Source organism: Eublepharis macularius, chromosome 6, assembly GCF_028583425.1.
Source record: "Eublepharis macularius isolate TG4126 chromosome 6, MPM_Emac_v1.0, whole genome shotgun sequence".
Classification (NCBI taxonomy): domain Eukaryota; kingdom Metazoa; phylum Chordata; class Lepidosauria; order Squamata; family Eublepharidae; genus Eublepharis; species Eublepharis macularius.
The window spans coordinates 36,542,698-36,569,356 of NC_072795.1; the positions used below are offsets into that span (position 1 = coordinate 36,542,698).

The following is a 26,659-nucleotide window of genomic DNA, read 5'->3' on the forward strand; positions in this document are numbered from 1 at the left end:
TGGAAGTTTACCATGACTTTTTATTTTGTATTTTCAGTGTGATTACAGGTAACGGTTCAGCAACTTTTTTTCACTAGTCCCAAGAAGTACACAGAACTGAACAAGAGCATTTTGCCATGCTGTAGGAACTGTGCATAGAAATCTGGTCAGAATCTGCAGTATGGCTGGAAATCGGCAGAATAAATAGCAGTACTGTCTCAAGTCAGATGTTGCATATTTTGTCCTTTCTGCAAGCCCCCTCCCCTTTCACTGTAGCTGCCTTAACTTCTAGCCATTATTTAATATAGCAAGCAAAAAATATAGAGTTTTCTGGGGAGGGGAGAGAAGAGGTAAAGCACAGTCCTATAGGTCTAAGTAGTACGTTTCAAGCCAGTTATGTGCCTTGTTCCCAATGAGTTCTTTATAGAGTGTACAGCATTAGGTTTGGTGCAACAGGAAAAGATACGGCTGTTGGGCACACATATTGGCACAAGGACTGATACTTAAACAGCTTTTGCTCAGTTCTTACATGTGAGAGTGCAACAACCTTTAGCTGAGCAGTGGCAGAGCTGCTAACAAGTATAACTGACCACCTATCAGACTTTTCTTAGTTGCTACAGCTCTGGAACAAGTCCTCGTATTGCTGATGTCTGTCAAGCAGATACAAGTGCTTCTACTGGAGGTAGGTGTCAAGTTTTTTCTGGATGTTATCAAAGCAGTCTGCTCCCATGTAGTCAGCCTGGCCCTGTTCCCATCGCTCTTTCCTTTCTTCTGAAGACATGGTCGGTGGTGATGGTGGTGAAGGTGCCAGTTCTGTAGAGGAAAGTGACAGGTGGGACACTGCCTCTGCGACCTCTTCCTACAAAGGAAAGCACGAGAGAGTCAGACACTGCATTCATGTCAAAGGGGACAGGCATAAAGCAGGGCCAAGAATAAGAAAGCCAATGAGATGCTTCCATGCAAAGCAGCAAGCACCATTTGCAAAATGAAGATGCTGTAAAAAAACAAACAAAAACAAATGAGCATATTCAAGTCAATGGAGAACAGCAGACAGGTAGTTAGCAACAGGTGTTAAGTTCTTCATACCTCTCTGCAGAAGCCACAAGAGAAAGCCAGTGTATAGACCAAGCCCGATAGCTGCAAATAGTTCATTAGAAAGGTGAAATAGGAACAAGAAAAAGCATAGCTCAAGAACAGATCAGTACCTCTGGTTTCAGAAAGGTTTAAGAACTTCATTTTCCTGTATATGAAAGAGCATTTCGCTGTATGACCAAGCTATGCCTTGAGTGTCATGGGAGTGCATGTATCAGACTAAAGCCAGGTTCCTTTAGCTGGCCTTAGCTAGGAAGGGACCAGAAGTCATGGCAGTTCTAGTTCAGTAATAAGAGAAGTTACAGCACAAAAGCTCAAGACATGTTTTTGTGATATGGGTACTTTCAGATGTGCACCCACAGGCTCTTTTGGTGATAAGCTACAAATAAAGTCACTCCATTTCTAGTTTCCCATGAATAGTGCTTTATTTTTAAGCCTAGCTGTGAAGATAAGTCCCTTGGTATACAGACACCACATATGGCTATTTGACCATAAGAATGCAGGCAACTGTTGGACTCCAGTGTTGAGAGCAGTCTTAAGTTGTGTACGTAAGATGAAGAATTACTGTAAGCTAGCAATATTTTCAAGGTTCAAGCACTACTTCAACTAGTCAATCTAGCAAATTCTCATAACACAGCATCATGATCCCTAGTCATAGTTCACTTGAAACTAACACCGCAGAATGGAGAGTAGGTTGCATGATTGAATGCTTCTCTATGTTCCAGCAGCCTGGATATGGGATCATGCAATACTCCCTTCCGTACTATTTCATCCTGAAACAATATAGTCCAAGAAGGTATTGCCAACTGGCATTTCAACATGTCTAGTAATGAGGAACATGCATTACTATCCCTTTTGGCAAAATGGGACATAAGTAATCCACATTTGGAGGTATGCAGCTGGGGTAAAGCATGGAGGCTTCAGCCCCACCTCCTGCCTGTGCATGCTACACCTTAGATACCCCTTATCCCCACTTTGCAGTTACTGTCAAATTCACAAAAATGTCTGCTGCTGTCAATCTCTAGTTAAGCACAGCCTGGAGGAGCAGCTGGTGCTTTGTTTGTACTACAACTGATACAGTTGCAGACCTGAGCCAGTTTTCCACTTAAGGAAAAAACCAGCCCGTTTGGGTTGCAGTCACATCACCTGCTGTCAGTTCATTCAGTAGCCTCGCCAGTGCCAACTTGCAAGCTGTTTCTTTAAGTAGGCATGCTAGCTGCAGAACACCATTGCTTGTCTGCTTAGTATAAAAGAAACTCATCTAGTTGATCAGCAAGCAAGGGCCACAACCCTTGTCACCCCACATACCGATCAAAGCAGAGGATAAGACATACCGCCTTGACACCAGTGGCTGTGTCCTTAATGGCGCCATGCTGCTGCAGTAACGGCAAGATATCTGTGACAAAGGCATCCCACCACATGTTGAGGAACTCTGGATGAACCATCGTGGGATCGTGTGAATCATCTTTGACACTTTTTGATTTGAAGTCATACGAGTAGTTCCATGGTTTCATTCTTCCCAGGAAGTGCACCACTTTTGCATTTGTCCCAAACCTGTTGGATGAGAAGTTTTGCTCAGTTTGGTAAGTTCAGTCCTAGGGTGGGGCTCTACTCTGCATGCAGAAGATATCAGATTCATCTTCCAACAGTGCCAGAGAAGGATTCCAGGTAGTAGTTGCAGGGAAAGGCCTCAGGATCTTGGGCAGGGGAGCTGAACTAGCTGGATTAATGGTCCAACTCTGTAGAAGAGCAGCTCTTTTTAAATCTGTTTGGTCATGAAGGCATATTCAGGGATCCTTAATACAGAGACAACTAAGGCTTTCTCTAAGAGCACACAAAGGTAAGCTATAGTTGCACTTGGTGCATGTTAACACAACCCCCCCCCCAAGAAGATTAAAGGTTCATCACAAGTGTATTAAAGCCATAATAAGTATTAACATGAGAACTGAAGAAAGCTGGAGAATTCCCCCAGTAGGAATTAGTATCCAAAGACTATATTACTACTTTTAATGTTTTACACCTAGGTGAAAAAAAACCCTCAAGCTCTGTGACATGTATTAAGTTTCGTGCATCAGTTTACCATGGAAATAGCATACAGCTGCAATGCCCACACCAAATCCAAACATCTACTGTCTTAAAAGGCTACATTTTAAAACTAAGTTGAGGCCTAGATAAGCATAATTCTGTTCAGTGCAAAGTTCTCTACTTTTCCCTGTGCAGAACTGACAAATGCTCTTGTGCACCATCCATTCATTACATAGAATGAAGATGTCTGCAAGAGCCACACAGGTTTCCTGGGAGATTACATCCAGCGCTTTCGAGAATGGCTTCTAATAGGGGAGCTTGGAATTCAGTGGGAGAGGTGCAGGGGAAGCAGGAGAAAACCCTTGTAGTCTGCATTTCCCGAGGAAGGCCATACAAGATCCACATCAGCAGGAAGGTGGCGTGCCGCAGGATCCTTTCTGCTACGGAAATCTGCATAGATTCAGGGAAGCACCTGGTTTCAAACTTAAACCATCTTCAAACCAGTTACGAAGGCAGGAAGCCAGCAGGAAAGTGGGGGCAATCGAGTGTTTTGCAGGGAGTGCCCACTGGGCAGAAATTCTGGGTGTGAGCTTGATACACGGAGCTCTTAACTCTCAGGGAACAGGTTTGTCTCCTTGAGTCTAAGGTTGCCAACAAGGAGATGCTGAGAAAAACAGGGAGGCCCATGGACAAGACATACAAGGATCCACCAGAACTGGCCCACTCTGAGCAGACAGCTCTTCTGTCATAGAGATTGAGAGTCTTGAGGTTGGAGGGCATCAAGCTGAGAAGGAAGAATATAATCCCTTAGAAAGGGCCCCTTCCTCAGATGATTGACCAAATCTTCTCCTACTAAGGATACTCCTCTGGGATTTGGAGAAGGTGGGCTTTGAGCAGTGGGTGACTTGATTATTAGGAATATACAGAGGGCGGGGCCTGTGACAGACATTTTGACTGCACGCTGACTTGCCTGCCTGGGGCAAAGATTGAGGAACTCATGTGCTGTCTAAGCTGGTTGACTGATAGTGCTGGGGAAGAGTCAGCAGTTCTGGTGCATGTTGGAACCAATAATATTGGGAAATGTAGTTTAGCCCTGAAGGAAATTCAGGTGACTAGAAAAAAAAGCCAGAACCTCCAAAGTAGCATTCTTGCAATGGCTACTGGTTCCATGTACAGGTCCAGCTATGCAGGCACAGATTAGGGGGTCTCAATGCATGGATGATAAAATGGTGCCAGGAGGATTTAGGTTTGTTGGGTACCGGGGTACCTCCTGGGACATACCAAAACTGTACAAGAGAGAGCCTTCACTTGAACCAAAAGGGAATCGCGCTGCTGGCACTTAATATCCAAAAGGTGGCAAAGCAGCTTTCAAACTCATCCCAGGAGGAAAGCTGACAGGAGGTGGAGAGTCTCCAGTTTGGGACAAGTAATTTCAAAGGGATGATGGTGTAAACATTCAAGGTAATACTGGTAGGAGCATAACAGAACTTGGGAGTGAGAGTAGGATGGCAAAAGAGGGCCCTGTGAGGAGACAAGGGGCTGAGGGAAGCACGGTTCAGGTACTGTAGGTGTCTCTATGCCAATGTTAGAAGCACCCAAGCCAAGATGGGGGAGCTGGATTGCTTGGTGTTAAATGACAATTTAGATATAGTGAGTATCAGAAACCTGCTGTAATGTGGGAAGTCAACGTGATATAGTCATCCTTGGGTATAAGTTCTACAGGCAAGACGGGGAAGGAAACGCTAGAAGGGATGCTGCATTGTGCATCAAAAAGGGCATGGAATCAAGTAAGTTAGAACACGTCAGGGGAATCAACTCCCCAGCAAAAAGCAAAATGGGTGGAACTACCTGGTCCTAAGGGGTTACTTAAAAGTGGGGGTATACTATTCCCACATGATCTAATCCTTAAGGCTGATCTTGAGATGGAAAAGGAAATAAGGGTGGTGACTAAAGTTGTGATACTGGATAACTTCAACTACCTCACACTGGATAAACATGTGCTTAAGTTGTGCTGTAGAGATGAGATTCCTAGACTTCGTAAATGACTGTCCACAGGAACAGCTAGTCACAGAACCAACCAGAGGATTAGTGATCTTGGACTTGGTCCTGAGTGAGGCTTGGGACCTGGCACATGATGTAGATATTTTTGCACCAACTGGGACCGGTAACCACAACACTATTAAGTTCAGCATTCATGTCAACAGAAAGTTACCCCTAAAATTCAAAGCAGTAACACTTGATTTCAAAAGAAGGAACTTTACAAAAATGAAGAGAATAGTTAAAAGAAAGGCAAAAAGGGTAACACAAGAGAATTAACTCTCTAGAGGATGCTTTGAAATTTAAAACCACAGTAACGGAAGTCCAGGTAGATTGCGTTCCCCAGGATAGGAAAGGTAGTGCCAAGTCTAAACAAATGCCTCTATGGTTAGCAACCCAAGTCAAGGAAGCCGTAAAGCAAAAAGCCTTATTTTAAAAAGTGAAAGGTCTGCGTCAGTGAAGGGACCACAGGGTCTGGCAAAAGAATGGCAAGTAAGTAGTTAGGCATGCAAAAAGAATTTGAGGAACAGATTGCTAAAAGCATCAAGACAGACAAACATTTCTTTAAAGACATCCAAAGCAGGAAGCTAGCCAGAAAAGCGAGAATAAAAAATGCAAAAGGAAGAAAGGGAGGCAGCAGAGAATATAAAACAAATTCTTTGCTTCTGTGTTCACTGTGGAAAGTCTGGGACATGTACTCAGGCCATAGCCACTGTTTTCAGGAAGGAAGTCTGAAGGAGTGAAATTGACCTTGTAAGACCTGTAAATTCTACATCTATTGGGGAAATTAAAAACCAGTAAGTCTCCAGGTCCTGATGGCATACATCCAAGAGTTTTTAGGGAACTTAAATGTGACATGTTGATCTACTTGTTGCTCAAATTAGCCACTGTACCAGAAGACTGAAGAGTAGCAAATGTTACACTAATTCTTTAAAGAAAATCCAAAGGGAAACTGGGAAATTACAAGCCAGTTAGCCTAACATCTGTCCCAGGAAAATTAGGAGAAGCTATAATAAAAGATGGAATTATTAGACATACAAAGAAACAATGCCTGCAGAGAGTTGGCTTCTACTAAGTGAAGTCCTACCATACCAAGTTTTTGGAGTTCTTTCAGAAAGCAAACAAGCAAGTAGGTAAAAGGCTTTTGACAAGATACCTCACCAGGGACTCTTGGGTAAGCTTAGCAGTTATGAGATAAGACAACAGGTCCTCTTAAGGACTAAAAATGGGTGAAACAGACAAGAGCTGGAATAGCTGAACAGTTCTCACAAAGGAGAGAAGTAAGTATTGATGTCTCACAAGGATCTGTATTATGGCTGGTGCCAATTAATTTTCTTGTAAACAAACTGGCGTGTGTGTGAACAATGTAGTGGCCAAGTTTACAAATGACACAAAATTATTCAGGATGGTGAAAACCAAGGCAGATTGAAGAGCTCCAGGAGGATCTTTTCAGTTTAGAAAAGAGACTAAGGGGAAGGGGCATGACAGAGGTTTATAAAATTATGTATGGGGTAGAGAAAGTAGAACTTTTTCTCCCCCTTCCAAAATACTAGAAATTAAAGGCATCCAATGAAACTGATGGGCAGTAGATTCAGGATGAACGAAAGGAAATACTTTTTTTACACAATGAGGGTATAAAATGTGGATCTTGCTGCCAGAGGATGTGGCGATGGCCACAGATACAGTTTTAGACAGGGTGGAGTTTTAGATGGATGACGGATAGGTCTACTGGGGGCTACTAGCCACGGTGACTAAAGGGAACCTGCACATTCAGAGGCAGGCCTCGACCTCCATTCACTTTTGGCAGGTCTTCCAGAAAACTGGTTGGCCACTGTGAGGCTGGATGCTGGACTAGGTGGATTACTAGTCTGATCCAACAGGGTTCTTTGTATGTCACTCACGCAGTTTATTTACTTAATGTATATCCTGCCTTTCTTCCCAGTAGGGACCTGAAGCAGCTTACATTCTTTCCTCCTCCACTGCATCCTCACAACAACCCTGAAGTGATTTGTAGTGGCCAAAGTCATGTTATTCTGGCTCTACTGGATAGATATGAAGCACAGCATTGGACATGCTTTGAGAAAGCATTTTACTGCTTACTGTCGCCCAACCTCTGACACAACCTTCCGAAATCACAGCTGATTGGTGCAAATCTAGCAAGTGAAGGTCCTCTAGGATGTCAGCATCCACAGCTGTGGTGCTTCATCTCTGAGTAACAGTCTTAGTCCGTAGCCAGTCATTTCACAGGTCATGTATTCCAGACTTTGACACACTTACAACAGCTCATATTTCTAGAATATCAGGTCTAGAGAAATTATGAATGTGCAGTGTAAGCAAGGTTATTTCATTCAACTTTCATTCAACGTGAACTTTTAAGTTCACATGCTCCAGCCGTCTTGCTGGGAGCTCTGTATAGGGCTTAGTTTATTGGATCTGGTGGACAGAATAGGTACTGCTAAGCCTTTTCTTAAAAACCCACTGGCCACACAGTGGCAACTGCTAGGTGAACACAACATAGGTTATAATTATTACACTTTTAGAAATCTGTAAAACATTAGCTATGCGGCAGTCCCAAACCAACACACTTTTTGAAAGATTACAGGTGCACCTAAGGATTCTCAGTTGCATCTCCTCATCTGTAAATGAGACATTCTTATTTCATAGTATGGAACAGCAATAAAAAAAAAAGGTTGCCTGCTTACATCTGAAGAATTTATTCTACTTGGAAGTTTTGTACAGAAGCCTTATTTACTTCTGAGAGTTTTATTGCTAGGGTTCCAGCCAGCAATGGACTGTAGACTCCATAGTGCCCTACTCCCTTCCCTCATTAACTTCTATATAGGACATTTAGTCATAGTGCTTCATGTACTGAACAGGACGGGCACTCTAAAGCCCTGCTGGGGTGAGCTGAATTTTACAAGTAAAGCAACTGGAGGTGGGTGAAAGAATGGAGCCAGAGCAGAACTAGTTGGATGAGCTGCGCATATACTGACGTGGTGCCCCAGCCCTAAAATAGTGAATTATGCAGAAATCAATCACAGCCCTGACCAAACAGTAGAAGACAGCAAGCTTAAGAGTAATGGAGGAACCAAGCCAGGATGGATGCTCTTTCGAGAAGATCCATCAGTATTGTGCGGTGAGCTGGTAAGTGAATTTGATACCCATTAGAACGTTTGGGGTTTACTTGCCAAGTCCCATGCATTCCAGGCTTGTTATATAATTGTTTGATCTCATTTGTCCACTTCAGACTGCCTGTTCCAAGCAAAAAAACTACGTTAAATAACGGGGAGTCTTTCAGGTCTCCGTTTTTTGCTTACAGGCTGACCTTCACACCTGTTTCTAGTAAATCCCTTTCCACTCTAAAAAAGCCAACAGATTAGATGCGTTCATAACTGGGTATATGATTGAGTCCATTCCATGAGTCTAGCTGTTTGGCATGTCTTAGAATGGCCTGCTCTTGGAACAGTCAGCATGATGCGTCACATCCTCAAACTCCCAGCTGTCATTTTTAGTGTGTCTAGAGAAGGGCAACCCTGGGCAGCCTCGCCTACGATACCATGTTCCAAGTTCAATGCAGCAGCAAGACAAATTATGCAAGATCTGACACAAGTATGCTAGGCAGACATTTGTTTCTTCTGCTTCCTCTACCAAGTATACATCACAATAGCATTCACCAGGCCAGATACTCTCTAGCAGAGACTCATACAAGTTATTCATTCTAGTTTGCATTGATTTCTAAAAATAAGTGTTCTAATTTTAACCTGACAGTACTTCATACGATGCTGAGATCACAAGACGTAGCTTGAACTTGGGCCATGAACAGCCCTGCTTACGTTAGCTGCTCCATTAAACTCTAGCAGCTTGTTTGAACCACCTAGAGTCTCTAAGCAACATCGGTTGCTCATCATTTACTTCTGGTTATATGAGTGGCATGACTCTTTACTCTAGTTCCTGAGAAATGTAAAGGCCAGTCATTTCAGCCAAATGTACACAAGAACCATTTGAGTTTCTCCGAAAGCAAGATCCATTTGTCCTGTATAAGGCAAGGAAGAACGGCAGCAGACAGTCCAGTAGATGTTAACAACAAGCTGAGGATGAACCCCAAAGCCTGTGTGTGGAAAAGCTGTGGAAGGTAAATATGAGGATGCAACTGGGCCACGCATTACTTTTTGTTGCAATAAAGGCAGCGGCATGGAGAAAGGAAGGAACAGGGTTACTATAACTATGCATGTTTAGAATTTCAAAGGTTCTTTCTTTAGAATTTTGGGTGGAAAGGGATTTACTAGAAACAGGTGTGAAGGTCAGCTTGTAATGGAGACCTGAAAGACTCCCCGTTATTTAACATAGTTTTTTTTGCTTGGAACAGGCAGTTTAGAATTTCAAAGGTTCATAATAGATTCTTGTTCATAAGACTGTGTTGCCCTAGGTGACTTCCTTGAGTAACTTTCAAAGCCATGAACTGAAGGCTACCTCCCTCCTCCCCAAAGAATTTTATTATGCACTAGTCCAAATGCCTATGCTGGAGTTACAGCATACTCCCTTTCACAAGCATTTTGGTACAGCCCATTTTTCTCCAAGCAGGAAAGACTGAGCATTAGGCACTGGCACCCAAGGCAGCATTTGACTCATTCCAAAGGTTGGGACCCAAGGAGCTGCTCTGGCACAGTTCTATGTCATGAAGGCAGAATCAGAACCTCTGACCTACATAATAGTATCAGAAGGTGCTGCATTATAGACTCCTCTCATTGGGCCCTGGGACATCTGAGTCCATACAAGTAGATGAGCCACAATGCAGAACCTTCCTTCCGTCTGGATGCGTTTCAAGCTCACGTGACCCACCGGGTTCCTATGCAGCAATCAAGAAAAGAGTAGAAAGCATTTCATACAGTCTATCTGCGAACCCCAAAGTTCAATACACAAAGCTTGACTGCTTCATTAAAAACCATTTTAAAGTTTGGCTATGGAGTTATTTCTGCCAATGTGAAAGTTGCTTTTGCGTTCTTTCTGCCAATGTGAAAGCAACTGTGGGTGTTCTAGTGTAACACCAAAACTTGCATAAAGTTGAAGTAGTACAAGTCTTTGCTTGACCCTGCTTCGGAAACCGCCTTACTACAACATGAATGCACAAGCCACAAAGATTGTTAAAGGAAAATTAATCATGCATATGACTTACGCTTTAAATGCTGGGAGGTAGGAGTAGATTGAAATACTGCTTAGATTATAAATAAAAGGCAGATGTTTGCTGATGTCTGTTGTTGCCCAGCTGCTGAAAAAGGTATTTAATAATCCCTGGTCCCCACCTTAAAAAAGAAGGAGATAATTTTAGGAGACATAAAATGAAGACTGCAACATCCTCTCTTCAACATCCAAAGGGCGCTGGGTTACCTTGATATCCAAAAACTGGTGCCAGGTCACCAGATATGAATGATGTTAAAGTCCTGAATAGGCTTACACAAATCGATCTGCCTTCTACTAAATCAGACCATTCCTCTGATCAAGGTCAGTATGTACTGCCTACTACGATCGGCAGTGGGTCTCCAGTGTCTCAGGCACAGGTCTTTCCCATCACTTACCACCTGACTATTTCAACTGGAGATGCTGAGATTGAATCCAGGGCCACCTGCTTGCAAACCAAGTGCTGTGCCATTGGGCTATATTTCCATTCCACACCAATGACTTAGAGAAGTAATATTTTTTGCTTCTGAAGCACTGGCATCTTGCCTAGTGCATTTGCTCCAGTGACCTGAGAAGGGGCTGTGTGTCGTACAGTAGACCTTCAAGCTATTTTGCCTTTTAGGAAGGCAATAAATGTCGAGTTGAATGGTGACCATTCAAGCCACACTAGTCTGTTCTCGTTCAGCCTAGCGGAAATGGGAAGCTAGCAACACTAATGTCCAGGTGTTGCTTCCTACATGTAAAGTTCTTGAATGAGATGCCTTTTTTTGCTATTAAAAGCAGCTAGTACACCTTTTCCAGTAACAGAGCAAGGATTGAGTGGACTATATTTGGGCAGAACCACAGCTGAGCCTGACAGGCTCAGAGGCAGAGCTAGGACAGAACTTGGCAGGTTCTCATTTTAGACCTCAATTGTTACCTCATGGAACAGTGAGAAAATAGTGGCAATGCCAGATTCCATCAAGGCTGAAGTAACAAAAATCCCCTGGTTAGGCCACCGCAGGTTAGAATTTAGCATAACTTAAGGCTCTATCCTGTAACTTTCCTTTAGCCGCTGTGGCTTGAAGCTAGATGTTCCTGTTTTGGGATTTCTTTCAAGTAGCACTTTGTACCATTGTCATTTAGTAACAAGTGCTCAGATCCATTTCAGTTTTAGATACCAGCAGCCCTAGATAAAGGCTGGCTTTGGAGCTACTGTATTCTAAAACATCCCACACTTATAATGAAAAGGATACATGAAACTGTTCTCTGGTCTGATATATTAGCTTTTAAGCTTATGTTCACACAAGGACAAACTGTTCTTAGAAACTGCACAACCAAGAAGTTAGTGTTAAGAATAAGTTACGCACACTGGCTTTGCATAGTTAACCCCTTACTCCCTTGAAAGTCTGCCCTAACAGCCCACAATACTTTGATTGCAAGCTCTCCCCTGTAGTTCAAGTGGCAGACAATACACTCGAATTCAGTTTAAAGTCTTAAAGGCACTGTGACCTTTATGCATCTACAGCTATAGGCAGTATACAGCTTTGTTCATTCTAGAGGCTGGTCTAACAGACTTATCAATATGCTTTAAAGGCAACTTACTGGAATTAATGTGCTACTTTTGCACGCAAGTTAGACTTATGGGAATTAGTATTCTGCCAAGGGAGCAAATACTGATAACCACCCTTAAGCTAATTACATATATTTCTATAGTTAAAACAACACTAACATGTCTACCCTGAGAACTAGTATAGTGTAGTGGTTATTGCTGGACTACAAGCTGAAAGAGCCAGGTTTGAATTCCTGTACTGCTATAGAAGCTTTCTGGGTGACCTGGAGCCAGTCAGACACTCCCAGCCTATCCAAACTCAAAAGGTTGTTGTGAGGATAAGTGGTATTGTAAACCACTTTGGGCCCCACTGGAGAGAAAGGCAAGGTATAAATGAAAATTGTTTCTGCAGGACGTAGCACTCCATTTCAAATTCTAGTCCCCACAGCACAAAGACTCATTGCTTGAGCTTTAATCTCCAATGTGCCAACATTGCCTTCAGATGTGCACATTAGTAGCACTTGCACAGTACAGTGGCTTGTGGGGTTGAAGCAACACTATCATTAGACCAACTAATTAAATTTATACTGAGTGAAGCACAGTCATGAACAGACCACAAGACTTCACCTTATTTCTGTTCAAGACAAAAGCCCAAGAAATCTCTTTTCTGCTACGCCAAGCTTTCTAATATCTGTGCCAGTTTAGCTGGTGCCAATGCACAAGTTATTGCAGTTGGCCAAGAAGTCCAGCGCTAGTCTTAAATAACTCTTGCTACTTGATACTGCTATTTTTCAGATCCTTGGGTTGTTGGATTTCAAATGAAAATAAGAATAAAACGAACAGAGAATATCACTGCACCAAGAATGGTCTCCATTGTCTGACAACTGCAGAAGCCCCTATAGTTGGAAATAACGTAGTAGCATAACCCAAGGACACATTCATATAGAATGTTCTTTCTGTCCAGAACAACCTGCATTGAGCATCCTCATGGTAGTGAATTTAATTAATGACACTTACTGAATTGTTATTCAACTTGCAGGAACAATTGAACGTAAATGAAAGCCAATTAAGGCTTGCAAAAATGGGATAGCAGCTCACTACAGTGCAATGTCATTTCTTGTTTAGAGCAAAGGTTGTATACTTAGATTTTAACAGAGCTGTGGAATAGCACATTTCCATTTTGAGTAAAGGAGGGCAGGACACCAGAAGGCAAAGACAAAGGTTTGTCAAGTCTCTACAATGAAAAATATGGAGGACTAATGTGAGGAGAGGAAGGGCTCTTCCCTTCAGCGTTGTTTTTCAGGCCTGAAAGGGCACTGGATAAAGAGTTATTTCCCCCCTTTCTGGCTGCGTCATATGCAGTAATACCAGAAATGGCTTGGGGGGGCGGGGTTACTTCCCCTTTTTGGCTGCTCCACATGTGCAGAATACGGCACATGAAACAGCCCCAGTGGGGGAAAATTTCCCCTGCCAGCCATTTTGGCTCAGGAGAACAAAGGGAAAAGTACCCCCCCCCCCGCCCCCATTTCAGTTCCCAGCTCACCTGGGCTCTCTGTCTTTTAGCACAGTCACCACAGCTGCTGTGGGGAGGCAGCATGCTGAGTCCAGGGGACCCAGACTCAAATCTAAAAGATGTAACATTTTAAAGTCCTTCATGACATGTTTGCAGGACTGCGCCACCCATCTGCTTACATGGCAAGTCTGATCAGATAATTCAGTATTTATACTGTGTTTTGTGAGCCACGCTGAGCAATAACGTCATTCTCTTCTTTTCCATTTTATCTTCTCAACAACCTTATGAAGTTGGGTAGGCTGGAAAAGCCCAAAGTTTTCCTCTTAAACATAACTACATAACTTGGGGTGATAGAGGAATATTGGTATCCAAGGAGCAGCCTGGGTATTCCCTTCCTGTGAACACCACATTTTGGACAAACGTATGCAGCTACACACAAACGAGTGCCTTTAAACTATAGCAAAGTAATGAAGGAACTTGTTTGCCTGCTTTTTCTCTTCTTTTCACAACCCCCAAAATTAGGTGGGCCAGTCTTTTGCCTAAAGAATGAAGCAGATGCAGCTAGAAAGGACAGTAGCATTCACTTTACTACAACAGACGGAACTATAGTATAGTACAGGAATCACTTACGTTACACAAAGCTTTTGGGATAGAGGGAGAAAAGCCCAGGCAAACCCTGGCTTTGTGAGCAGGCACCTGATCTATCCGTAGATACTTCTCCTCTATTGCATGTCAGCCAATTTATAAGACAATCTTATTAATGTTTCATGTACTCCAGTTCCACTGAGGCAAAACCCAAATCTACAGAAAGCTTCTACCAGCTTAGATTCCTATAAGCATTAAACATTTCCTGCATATTGTTTTTGGTTCATAAGAATCAACCTCCCCGGAGCCTTCTTCGCAAGAGCCCTTCTTACCGCTCAGGGTGCCTAGTCCAGGCAAACACATACCATCAAAGCTGCCTTTTTCTGTGGCAAGTTCTAATAGCCGATTGAATGTTTCAATGGAAGGCCGGAAGACAAAAACTCCAGAATTAAAGCAGTCTGGCCAGCCGGGATCTGGTGCTGCAGAAAGCTCTTCTCTTTCAAACAGTTCGTCAATATTGGACAAAACCTGGTTAGAGTTTGGAGTTACAAGTGTATTGTTTCATCTTTGGAGAACAGTTCCAATATATGTTATAAGAACACAATAATTCTGGTTGCTATCTTCAAGAATAGCCTAGTGTTTCTTAAATATCCATCTCCTTGGACTGCATGTCTTCTAGTTTCAACCACCTGCTAGAATAACAGCATCCCTTTTGGAAGAGTCCAATTAGAGTGGGCTGGAGCCCCTAGTAAGCAGAGGGATCAAACTCTTTTCTGGACAAGAGTAATGCTTTTGGGATTCTCCTGTATCCATTGTAGTGTAGGCTGCATCAGGAAATCCTGTTCCATCTTGGCAGAGCAATTAAGCAGGGAATCAATGCTACTGGGCATAGACTGGAATATGAATCCAAAACTGGAGGCTTTAGGCTGTCAGCATGACACCTTCCTCCGGTGGAAAAGCATCTTATGTGGGATTGTTTCAAGCTCAATGCCGGAATACTTCAAACCCAGCATAATTTGTCCCCCAAGACTATTACAATACCATGAAACTTTGCCATGCCAGTACTTCAACATACTAGAAACGCTACCATTTTAAACTTTGCCTAAACCAATAAAATTGAGCTAAGTTGTATTTTAAGCAGCAATAATACATACCATTGTGTCAGCATCCATGAACACACACTTTGAATAATGTGTCAGTTCCCAGCAGTGGAGTTTTGTCAATGTAACACCAAGCTCAGGTCTTTTGAGTAATGCAAGATGGGCCGAGTCTCCGCTATCCAACACATCCACCAGTTTTACTTCATCAAAGACTTTTTCCAAGACTTGCCTGTTGAAAAGAGTTACACATTTTACATCCATATCCAGTGCTTTCAACTTGCTCACAATTTTGTCAGCCAACCATCTAACATTTCTATGAGGAAGCAGTCTCCTACATGGGGTCTAACTAGGCACAGCCTTTAGAAGCTTGCTCAAGAGTGTATATTACAGCTTTTTTAAAATCCCTGCAGCAAGATTCTAAGACAGAGCGCAGGAATGTTGACTTCAGATAATGCTCTTGTAAGTTGGTAGATTAGTGACTCTAAAGGGCTGTCAGAGCTTCCCTGGACACTGCATACACCCACACAGGCATGTGGGTTAGGAAGTCTTAGAACACTCTTTGATAAGCCAGCTGGCTATTTTAAGCTATAGCAAAGAAACAGGAAGCTTTTTGCTGTGTGTCCAGAAGTCACTACACAGCCCCCAATATGTTTCTAGGATGCCCAGTTGGTTAAAGAACACACTTCATACCAAATGAGGTATGGATACTATTTAAGCTTAAAGTTCATTTTGGCCCACTGTTGTGTTCTGGCACTAAACACCTTAAAGATACTTTAAACCTGCATATTCCACCCATTCAATTTCCTTTAATGACTCTTTGTAAAGTGGCTTAATCTTATATGTCCACAATTAATTACCGAAGTATTACATAGTGCTTAAAGAGTATGTGAGCTGGTGTTTTCATTCCAAGTTGTTCTTAACATGCAGAAGTGTGTTTTTTTTAAATAAAGAAAGTATAAGTAGTTGCAGGATATGAGGGGCTTTTTACCTGAACAGAAGGAAGGCAGAGCCCAGGTGAGGACCACAATAGCATGATTTCTTTTGGACAGCACATGCCAGGCGTGGTAGACACAGCTGCCTTGCTGTGGTTACTCCCCATACCATCTCTATGACAGGTCTCCTGGCGGAGTGATGCTGGCATTGGGAGGAGCCGCAGCATGAGATATTTTGTTCGGTTAAAGGCATGGGAGGTTACATTGTCTTCTGAAAGACCATCTTAAGGGGACTGATTATCATGTTGTCCAACAAGAAAACACTTACCATGGATATGTGAACACTGGAGGAACTAATTCTAATCTTTAGCACAAGTGTTTTGGTTTCATGCCCTACGTTGGCATACAAGGGGCAATATCATTACTGCTAACCGAATAAAACTTTAGTATATTGCAATGCTGTGCCAGTCCTTCTGAAAGGAAAACTCAGTTATGAAAGTATGACTCCAGGTGAGTGAGAAGCTTTCACAATGCATCTCTCATCTAAAAGGGGGTTTGCAGCCATTATATATGCAGCTGAACTCCAGAGCAAGCCTGCCCTCAGGTTTAGATGGACATGGGCCATACTGTTAAGTTTTACCCACCTGTCAACATATTTTTTTTAAAAATAGCAGTTTTACAAGGAAAAGTGCTTGATGTGTTGTACCAGTCATTTCTTTAACAACTGTCTCACCCATTTCCTACTCAGCAGTTCCAAATTTCTACTGAGAGTCATTGTCTTTTAACTGCTTACCCTCCATCCTATTCTCTAGTTAGATACACCAACTGCAGCACAAAGACCTAAGCAGTTCAAAATTGAATGTTACTCCAGCAACCTATTGGTAGATTGCATATGCCCTAGTGCTCACATGCAGATCCTGTGTTTTTTAGAAGCATGCAATACCTACTGCATACATAACAAGACCACAGCTATATTTCAACAGCATACACTGCCAATGTGGCTAAACTGCAGTGCCGGAGCAGAACCCATCTGCATGCCTCAAATAAGCAGATTTTGTGTAGGTCTTCTTTCCTATATTGCTCTAGCCCTAAAATGCTGGAGAAGCAAGCTAGGAAAGCCTCAGTTAGCATAGTGTGCATTTATTAGTGTTTTCTAGCTAATTCTAAATGCCTAGGCAAGACATGAAGGTACACAATGCAGTCTGTATTTGGCATAGGTGAAGTAGTTACAGAAGGGATAACTTCATGTAAATTCCACATCATTGTTTGAATTGATGCATGTTCCCCTTTTCCGACTCCAAAAGGTAATGGCATCAATGCAGTTTCTCTCTTTAACAGAGTTATAAGGAAGATCATACTTCCCTTATGGTGCAAGTAGCTTGGGTATTTGACAACCCTTTCCAAAGGAAATGGAATTTGCCTCTCGAAACTGGAGAACCCCTGTCTCTACATATCTGAATCTCAGCTAGTTTCATTTCCTTCCGTCACACTCAAGATGGAATCAACTCCATTCACAATCCATAGCTTTAAGTAAATACACGCAACAATGTCTTGCAACAGTGTCTCACCTCACTGGTAACCAAATACATGTTTTTGCTGAGAGGGAATCAGCACCACCATAAGCTACCGATCAGGTGGCTTACCTAGAAAACACGCTTGTCTCGCATCTTACCTCATTGCATCAGACACATGAGGAGTTATAAGTACTGTCAGCCTCTTTGTTGTTCTGGAGTTACGTAGAGATGACCCCAATACAAGCGCTCCTTTCACATAAGAATCGTTGGTAGCTAGTGTCACAAAAGATTGATCTTAAGGGAAAAGAGATATACACGTCAGTGCTGAGTACTCGAGAGCACTGTTCCAAGGGTTTCACTGTGTTCTAAAGTCATATCACATTGTTGAACTAGGAGACAGGCATGGTTCAGATGCAGTGCCAAGCCACGTATTGGTGCCAACAAGCCTTCTCCCTTGTGCACCATAACCTTTTCTTTAGCAAGTTATTTGGGCCATCCTGATGCAAAGGCAAGCTGCTTACCAAAAATCTAGAATATAGTGAAGCTTGCAGTGCACAAGAAGATAACAAGCAAATGATTTCAAGGCTACCTTTTCACATAGAATCAAATCATACCAAAGATTTGGCAGAATCTGAGCTTGTGGTTAAACCTGTGCACTACTTCTAAAGACCAGCAGCAGAAACCTGTGTTCTCTTCCTGCCTGATGTTGTGGAAGTCTGTGACTGACCACTAGGGAACCAGAATCTTTGATCTGATCCAACAGGATACTTCATATGTTAACGTTTATTTCAGGTGCCTGTTAACTGAAATTCCCATGCTACCTTTTTTACTACAACATGCAGCTCAAAATGAGAGGAAAAAAACACAACAAAAGACCATTATTAGACAGCAATAGTGAGTGATTAAGGTACTGGGAGATGTTAATACTCCAAAAGTGTTCCACAATGGCCAAAAGAAGAGGTATTCCCCCTCACCCAAGCATGCTACGTTGCAGCATAATGTTTAAAAAAAAATCCACTTGTTTATTCTGGATGGTCAATTTCCATATTAAGATTCTAGAATGCACAGATGATATTCAGTGCAAACAGCAAAGAAAGTGAACACTAGCTCGCCAGAGGCAAAATAGTATCTCCTATATTGCAAAAAAATCTAAAGCCATAACAGACATGTATTAACTTCCAGCAGAAAATACATTCAGTTAGAAGTTCAGTCTAGTAGCGCCCAGGGTTTTGGTTCAACACGTTTAATATTCAGCTGCTAAACCAGTATGATGATGTGAACTGTTATTTGGAATGGTACTATTAAGGGCACACTTACCTAGCCAATCTACAGAAACAGGAAAATCAAAAAACAGAAAATTCAAACATAACACCTTTTGAAAATCTGCATTACTTCACTACATCTTTATTACTGTCTGCTGGGCAATAGCTTAAGTTTTAAAATGTGGAAGGGGGAGATGAACAACCAAAGCTGCTGAATTGCTATTAAAACGTTTGTATGGAGTTATGCCAGAGTTTTTAGCTAATGTTTATAGTTACTAATCCAGTGTTTGGTTCTTGAATGCCTTGCCTGTGGGATTTACAGCTCAGTTTAAATTAATGCTAGAGTCTCTCCACAGTAGAACAATTAAGGCAGGCTACAACTGACACATACATACACACACAAGCCCGGCAATGCTTCCTTCTCTGCTTTGATTGGTCTAGTATGATTGGTGGAGGACCAAACAGCAAGACAAAACTTTAAAACTAGTAAGGTATGGGGAGTTGAACACAGAAAGGTATATATACTCCACCACATCAATGTCCAGAAGTCCCTTAAACTTATTGGCCATATCTACATGGAACCTGTACGCCTCAAAGACAGCAAGCTTAGTATTGCTACATGCATTTCCCCAATGGAATGCAGTAAGGATTCCTTTTCTAGGCAATTCAAATTATGTAGACTATATCAGACCAACTTCAAGAAGCTGAACTTAGAATCACAGAGTTGGAAGGCACCTCCAGGGTCATCTAGTCCAACCTCCTGCACAATGCAGGAAATTCACAAATACAACCCCTGCTCCAAGCCCAGCAGATAGCAAAACACCTACAGGATCACTAGCCAAACTGGCCTGGGGAAGATTGCTTCCTGATCCCAAAATTGCGATTGGCCTTACCCTGGGAGTGTAAGAAGGGGCCACAAGAATTAAGCACTGATGTAGCCCTTCCTTCCTCTCGTGAGCTGCCTAGGGTCACAGAATCAGCATTGCTGTCAGGTGGCCATCTAGCCTCTGCTTAAAAAACCTCCAAAGGAGAGCTCACCACCTCCTGAGGAAGCCTGTTCCACTGAGAGACTGCTAGGACTGTCGGGAAGTTCTTCCTTAGAACTGAACTATTAGAATTCTTGAAGGTCTGTTTAGTTAATATTTTTTGGGCCTGAAAATAACAAGACTACCATGTAGCTCTTCAAACCCTTTATTACAGTCCGTTCATTGCAATGTCAGGACTTTTTGAAGTATGAAAGTCCAAATCCCATAAGTTTGACTGATAAAAAAAACTTCAGGACTACTTCTGGAGTCTGAGTCAACCCCCTCCCCCACACACCTTATCTCTTACCTAAATTAGAGAAACATCCTTATCCTTTCAAGAGATGGATAACCAGCCTTTAAAACTGTGTATGTCCGACTTGTAAAGGTTTATCCAGTCCCAGATACAGACTTCCATGTTCTGCCTTCTAATACACACAGCAGCAGCTATATTAGATTTCACCCCCTATTAAACCCTACAGAAATCAAATATATTTATGAGTATCTCGTTTTCCTACTGAACAAGCAGTACTGGGAGATCCAGATTGGCCTCCTTTTTTAAAAAAAGAGCACAATGGATTTGAATGGTCAGTCACCAGCAATGAGAATGGCTGAGAGATCTCTGTCTTTTGGTGCTACACCTCTGAAGATGCCAGCCACAGCTGCTGGCGAAACGTCAGGAACTACAATGCCAAGACCACGGCAATACAGCCCGGAAAACCCCCAACAACCAATGAGAATGGCAATTTCAAGTCTTTCAAACAAACCATAAATAAGGGCCAATTTATGTAACAGACCGTGTGATTGTTTTTATGAACGGATGGATCTTATAATACAAGTCTGAATAATCAAGGGTTTGTCAAATCTTTTGCCAATGTTGCTATCTACCGTAATGTGCCAAAACTACCACCCACCCAGCCCCTGTAAAGAAGCAAAACATCAGTAAAGGGTTACAGTATGCTACAACATGTTGAAAAGAGCCAACAAAGTCTCTTAAAATCGGGTTCCGTTGAGTGATTAGAACTTCCAGTGAGTAAGAAAATCCAAGTTGGTTTAAGCTAAAGTGGAAGGGAGTGTTACTACTAGAGAGCCAGGTGAGGCCAAGCACTCTGCCTAACCAGAGTTGTTGGTTCATTATTCAGGAAGGGAAGACAACCATATAACCTCAGAGCATCCATGGCTCCTTGCTCAAAAGAGCTTTAACTTGAATACCTATTTCCAGCCAGATCTTCCCCATCTCTTGCTTTGGCTTTTGAAGGCCCAGCACCTTTCCACTGACATAAGTAACTTCTTGGGGATCACCAGTTCAATTCTAATAGCAAGCACACCACAAAGGGTGGAACTACACATTACATGTAGTTTTGCAGCTGCATTAAGAGAGAAAGTGCCCCTGAAATCTATAAGAGGCTGAACTAATTTGAAGGGGAGGACTGGTACAGGGGGAGGTCAGCACTAAACTTTTATTTTCATTTATGAGAACTACAAGTATTCAACTTTTTTTTCCTCAGTAAGAGTAAAGCCAGTGAAGAATCTACATCTAGAAAGGATTAAGAATCCCTTCTGCCCATGCATGATTTAGAACATTTCTGTCCTGCCTTTCCTCTTTGGATTCAGGGCTGCATTTGCCCTCTACTTCAAATTATGAGCCTTGGTGTTTGCAATTTAAGGCAAGATGCAACATTTAGTTGTGGACCAAGTCTACATTTGTCAGGTCAGTTCCCATTTTGTCTGAAAGTACAACTGTGCTCTCTTGATATTGACAATAGATGCAGAATAGCTGCCACACAGTACTGGCAACCCAGCTCCCAAAAGTAGTTCTTGAGTGGCTTCGTTGTTCTCAACCAGTCATTATAAGCTCCTCTTACTACAACCCTGGGATAATGCAACAAGGTTTGTCTGTGCACACTCCCACTTTTATAAAAGAAGAGCCTTTGAGCTAAATGATGAACTGCCAACAGAGGTCAGCTGATCAGAAGAAGCACAAGCCCAACAATGTTGCTCTTCATTAAGCGAGACAATGAATGACTAGGCAATGGAAGCTCAAAGACCAGCAGATCCAGTGACAGGAGATGTAGAACTGGATGCTCATTCCCAACACTTAGCAAGTCTTTTTCACTATATTTGCAGCTTCAAGCTTGGTTACAATATGCAATGCCAAATCATGGCTTGATATGGATACCTAAAGGAGAATCTCAAGTTAGCTTGTGCAACTCCCCTCTGCCTCCTGAACATACTGCAAGCCAATTCCTGCTTTTCAGCAAACCCGTCTGCATTTGAACTGGCAAACTACAGTTCACACTAGGCCTGTAAGCTATCAGGTTGGTTCTAGTCTACAAGCCTGATTTGTAGGACCGACACAAATCATAGTTTGCCTCTAACTGGCAAACCATTGCTATCTAAAAACTCAGGCCCTGATTCACTCCTGCTGTGTAAAAGAAGGGATCACATGAGTAATCCCTAAGGCTTTCCCCCAACTATAAATCTTGGTTTGGTGATACTTTTAAACCAAGCCTAAAAGTGCTTCTGGATCTCTATGCCTTGAATAAGATTTTAGCAGTGACACATCTGTCACAAATAAGAGATCCCCAAGCTGGGAGCCATATACAAGGAGTTGCATGTCTTAACCTGCGTTTAAAGAAAACTAAAGATACTAAAGGCACCCTGAAATTGTGCCCAAAGGCCACACAAAGATATCCCACCTTGAACGAGCTTCTCTCTCTCCAAAAAGCTACAGCCAGTGTGCAAGCAAGAGGTGCCACTTCAGCAACCCCAGTCAAATCGTCACTAATTTGTTGTGGCATGCAAGCCAATTCTGCTCAGTCCTCAGGGAAGAAGATCACCATGAAGCTATCTGAAAGTAATTTCACTAAAAAGAAAAACCACTATGTGAACCTATTCAGTGGTGCTTATATATAGAAGCCTCGTCACTGATCTTTCTGCAAGAGCCACTTACCTTCTAGATGTTATTTGTGACCAAGTACTGTACAATCCCCCAAAGGTATCCACCTTATTCTGAGAACAGATGCAAGTATTAATCCCCATTCAGTCACCTTGGCTGTGCTTTCAGACATTCTTTGCAATAGCCAATTAAGGGGAGAGTTCACTAGTTATAGGTGTGGTTCCTTGAGAGGCCACCTGAGTAAGGAATTGACAGGAGATTGTGAATAGAAGCAATTGCTTAAGAAGTCTTTGGCGAGCCCAAGTCCTTCATCAAGAATCTGAAGAAAAGCCTAAAACCAGCATTACTGAACGAAGAGCCTATAAACTGGCTATTGCTTTCTGAAAGGGCAGAAATCCATACTGAAACCAGGACCATAAAATAGCATTCCTTAACAGTTTGGTGGCCAAAACCAGCAGGGTTGTTTGTAGAATGAGCTGGAGAGATCTATCTAAAGAAACTTTGCTGTCTGTTTTGTTCTTATCCTACCTAGACTTTCTGCTATCAGGGTTGGGCCTTTCCAGATAGGATTTCAACAGGAAGCCACAAGCTTTTCAATACATGCATCAGAGTGCTAGAATATTACCCCATGAGATTTTAGTATTTACAGTACTATTTAAATGAGTCATTATTAGGGCCCACAATAGCAAGTCTAAAAATAAAGCTTATTTTGTTCACAACCATATAAAAGTTTGAGAAGGGCAGAAAACAAGATTAGTGCCATATTTGAGGAGTACTAACCTGCATCCTCAGGAGTTTAGACATGTCCCAAAGTTAATATTTATTGCCATATTCTGTTCCCCTCTCATATTGTGCAACTCAAAACACCACTTGGGTTACTTTTTATGATTCCCAAAAACACCATTTGAAGTGCTGCAGCTCAGAAAAAATAAAAATCTCATATGTCAAATTCAATCCAGGTGTAAAGTTTATGGTCCAAGAGCTGTCGCACATGGAGCTTTCATAATTTATGCAGACAAAGCAAGGTATTGTAACATACGACTTGTTCCTGCTCACTTTTAGATGAAACACACACAAAAAAGCAAATTGTTCTGGAGCAAGCCAGTGCCCGAGTAGCACCTAGGACACCTGTGTTCAAATCTTCACTCTGCCATGAAGCTTGCTGGATGATCTTTGGCCAGCTACTGTTAGTCTAACCCAGGGCTTTTTCTTAGCTGGAACGCAGTGGAACAGAGTTCCTGAACCCTCTTGAAAATGGTCACATGGCTGGCGGCCCCGCCCCCTGATCTCGAGACAGAGGGGAGTTTAGATTGCCTTCCACACCGCTGAGTGGCGCGGAGGGCAATCTAAACTCCCCTCTGTCTGGAGATCAGGGGGTGGGGCCACCAGCCATGTGACCATTTTCTCCAAGGGCAACCCACTGAGTTCCACCACCTCTTTTCCTAGGAAAAAAAAGCCCTGGTCTAACCTAATTCATGGGGTTGTTGCGAAAAACAAGCAACAGAAGGGGAAACACAAATACACATGCTCCTTTGAGAACACAGAATAAAAGGGCACTACACATTTCTTTCTCAGTGCTTAGGCCATACATCTTCAGTGACAGTAGGTAAAATCTATAATGTTGCTGAGTATTTCCATTACTGGTGGATTAACCCTCCAAGTCTGTATCTGGGGCATTTCTGATGAGCTTCCCTATAAATTCTAGTTCTATTTCTCAATTTCAAGACTCCTGCCTCTTAAGTATCATAAATTCTTGCGAACACTGATAGTGCTACTCTTCAGTCTTCACACCACCAAAGGCTCATTTTGACACCCGCATCCCCATATTATCCTATAAAGGTAGAGTTGTCTTCCCTTCATCATTTAGATTAACAGCACTTCCACATACTGAGGATGCACTTTTAATTTTTGAACTGTTAGGTTTTTATTTTTTTAAAAAAGACACTGAGCAGGTCACAAATGTAAAGAGACACTTAAACTAATGTAGCACAGTGGTTAAGCGATCCAGCTGTAACTCAGTACTCTGTTGATTCTAATCCTATTACTGCCATGAAGCCAGTAGACAGTCTTGAGAAAACCACTCCTCTCCGGCCCAGTTGTATTGTGGGGAAGAAGTCAGGAGAACCTCCACTCTCCTGGATTTCTGCAAAGGATGCAAAACTGAATATTCAAAAAGGCTTTTTACTCAGATAGGAGGGCTGTATGGTAAGGAGGTGGTTTCAAAGAGATGCTTCGCTAATGAGTTCGGGACCACAGACTTCACCTCTATGTTGCCTTACGTACTATCTGTTGCTTTAAGTATGACCCTACTGGGTTAGTTCTAGTTGTCTAATGTCAGTCCTAGAATTGCTTATGCTCAGTTTCAGCATTTCTTCAACTCTGTATTAGATTTCTGCTAATGTGATATCTTTGTTAACTTGCATTTATTTATCCTATGGCATTGTTTATTGAAATGTCCTTGATATTGACTGGCTAATCTCATACTATGTAATCTGCCTTGAGTCTCATTGAGAAAGACAGACTATAAATGACAGAAATAAAAAAAAATAACAATGTCTTTGGTGTCTGAAAAAGGAAGCTCTGACTCTCCAAAGCTTCCACCCTGAAAATGCTGTTGGTCTCTAAGGAGCCACTGGACTCAAATCCTGGTGTTCCACTGCTGACCAGCACAGCCACCCACACCGCTCTGAGTGGGGCACTAATTCATCTACAGTAACAGTTATAAATAAATACTGTTATTATATTATTATACAATACTGGTCCTCCCATTAAGACCCAGCTGTTTTAACAGATGAGTAGATACAAAAGTCTCACTGCACTTTACATCACTAGGTAGGTTAGTAAAACTTTTGACCAGGAAATACCTGATATAATCAGTCGGTTAGTCTAGGGAATCCTTCTTGTCAGAGCATTATTGCAAAGCCAAGACAAGCTGGTAGATTCTAAAAGGTGTAAATGATTAACACAAACACCTAACCCACCTATAACATACAGCATCGTGGGCCCGTCACACCAGCAAGGAGATAGTTCCAGATGGATAGCTGTGTTGGTCCACAGTATTTGAAGAAGGGAGCTCTGACTCTCTCAAGCTCATGCCCTGGAAATCTAGTTGGTCTTACGGTGCTACTGGACAAGCAAGGAGGTCTTCCTCTTTACAACGAGCAAGCATGGCAAGAGGCTGGCCAGTCCCACCAGCTCCTTGCGGAAGGGGAAGGGAGAACGAACGGGGTCTCGCAGCCGCGCGAAGCGAGAGGGCTGCTTCCCGGGCAAGGAGCGCCCTGGCGCCTCAGCCCCCGACCCCCGCAGGCTCACGCGCCAGCCCTGCTCACGAGCCAGCCTAAAAATAGGAGCCGCCATGAGCGAGGGAGCAGCTGGGGTCTCCCCAGGCAAGACCCAGGCGCGCGCGGGCTGGGCCGCCGCGCGCCGCTTTCGCTTCCTACTCCCGGAGCGGCAGAGGCGCCCACAACACGGAAGAGGCTGAAGCGGCGGCTCTCGCCCGCCGGCAAGCCACCCTCGAAGGGGAAGAGAGCGCCCGGCCCGAGGCGACGGGGCCGAGGAGCCGCCGGCAGAGCGAGTCCGAGCGGCCGCAAGAGCTTCGGGCGCCCTGCCTGCGGCGCTGGGGAACACGCGGGCGGGGAACCGGCTTACCTGCCATGGTGCCGGCGGCTGCTCTGGCCAGGTGCGCGAACCCGCTTCGCAGATGCTGCAATCGCGGCTACTCTCCCTCCTTGGCCTGAGCCCCCACCGCTTATATAGCGCAGGCGGAGCCCAAGCGGAGAGGCGGGGTCACGCGGGATGACCAAAAAGGGAATGGCCAGAGAATAGCGGGAGGGCGGGCTGGAGGGAGGGCCGGGAGGGCCCGAGGAAGCCAAGGCGGCCAATGGTGCCGCTTCAAGAACTCCAGGTGGGTCGCATCAGTCAGGGGAGGTTCGGGGGTTTCTGGCCTTTGGTCAGCTCCTCAACAAATAATCATCTTAGGCAGGCAGGAAAGGC

The 26,659-nt window shown here is 43.2% G+C and overlaps 1 protein-coding gene across 1 annotated transcript; it reads right to left on the minus strand.

Annotated features, from left to right (window-relative positions):
* Nucleotides 1–26,404, minus strand: GYG1 (glycogenin 1). The gene is made up of 7 exons (XM_054984162.1): nucleotides 26,315–26,404; nucleotides 17,642–17,777; nucleotides 15,092–15,266; nucleotides 14,303–14,465; nucleotides 10,307–10,433; nucleotides 2,406–2,625; nucleotides 1–838 (listed from the first exon to the last, which is right to left on the minus strand). The coding sequence occupies exons 1-7, from the start codon at nucleotides 26,319–26,321 to the stop codon at nucleotides 653–655; spliced, it is 1,014 nt and encodes a 337-aa protein (XP_054840137.1). The 5' UTR covers nucleotides 26,322–26,404; the 3' UTR covers nucleotides 1–652.
* Nucleotides 26,405–26,659: the final 255 nt, after the last annotated feature.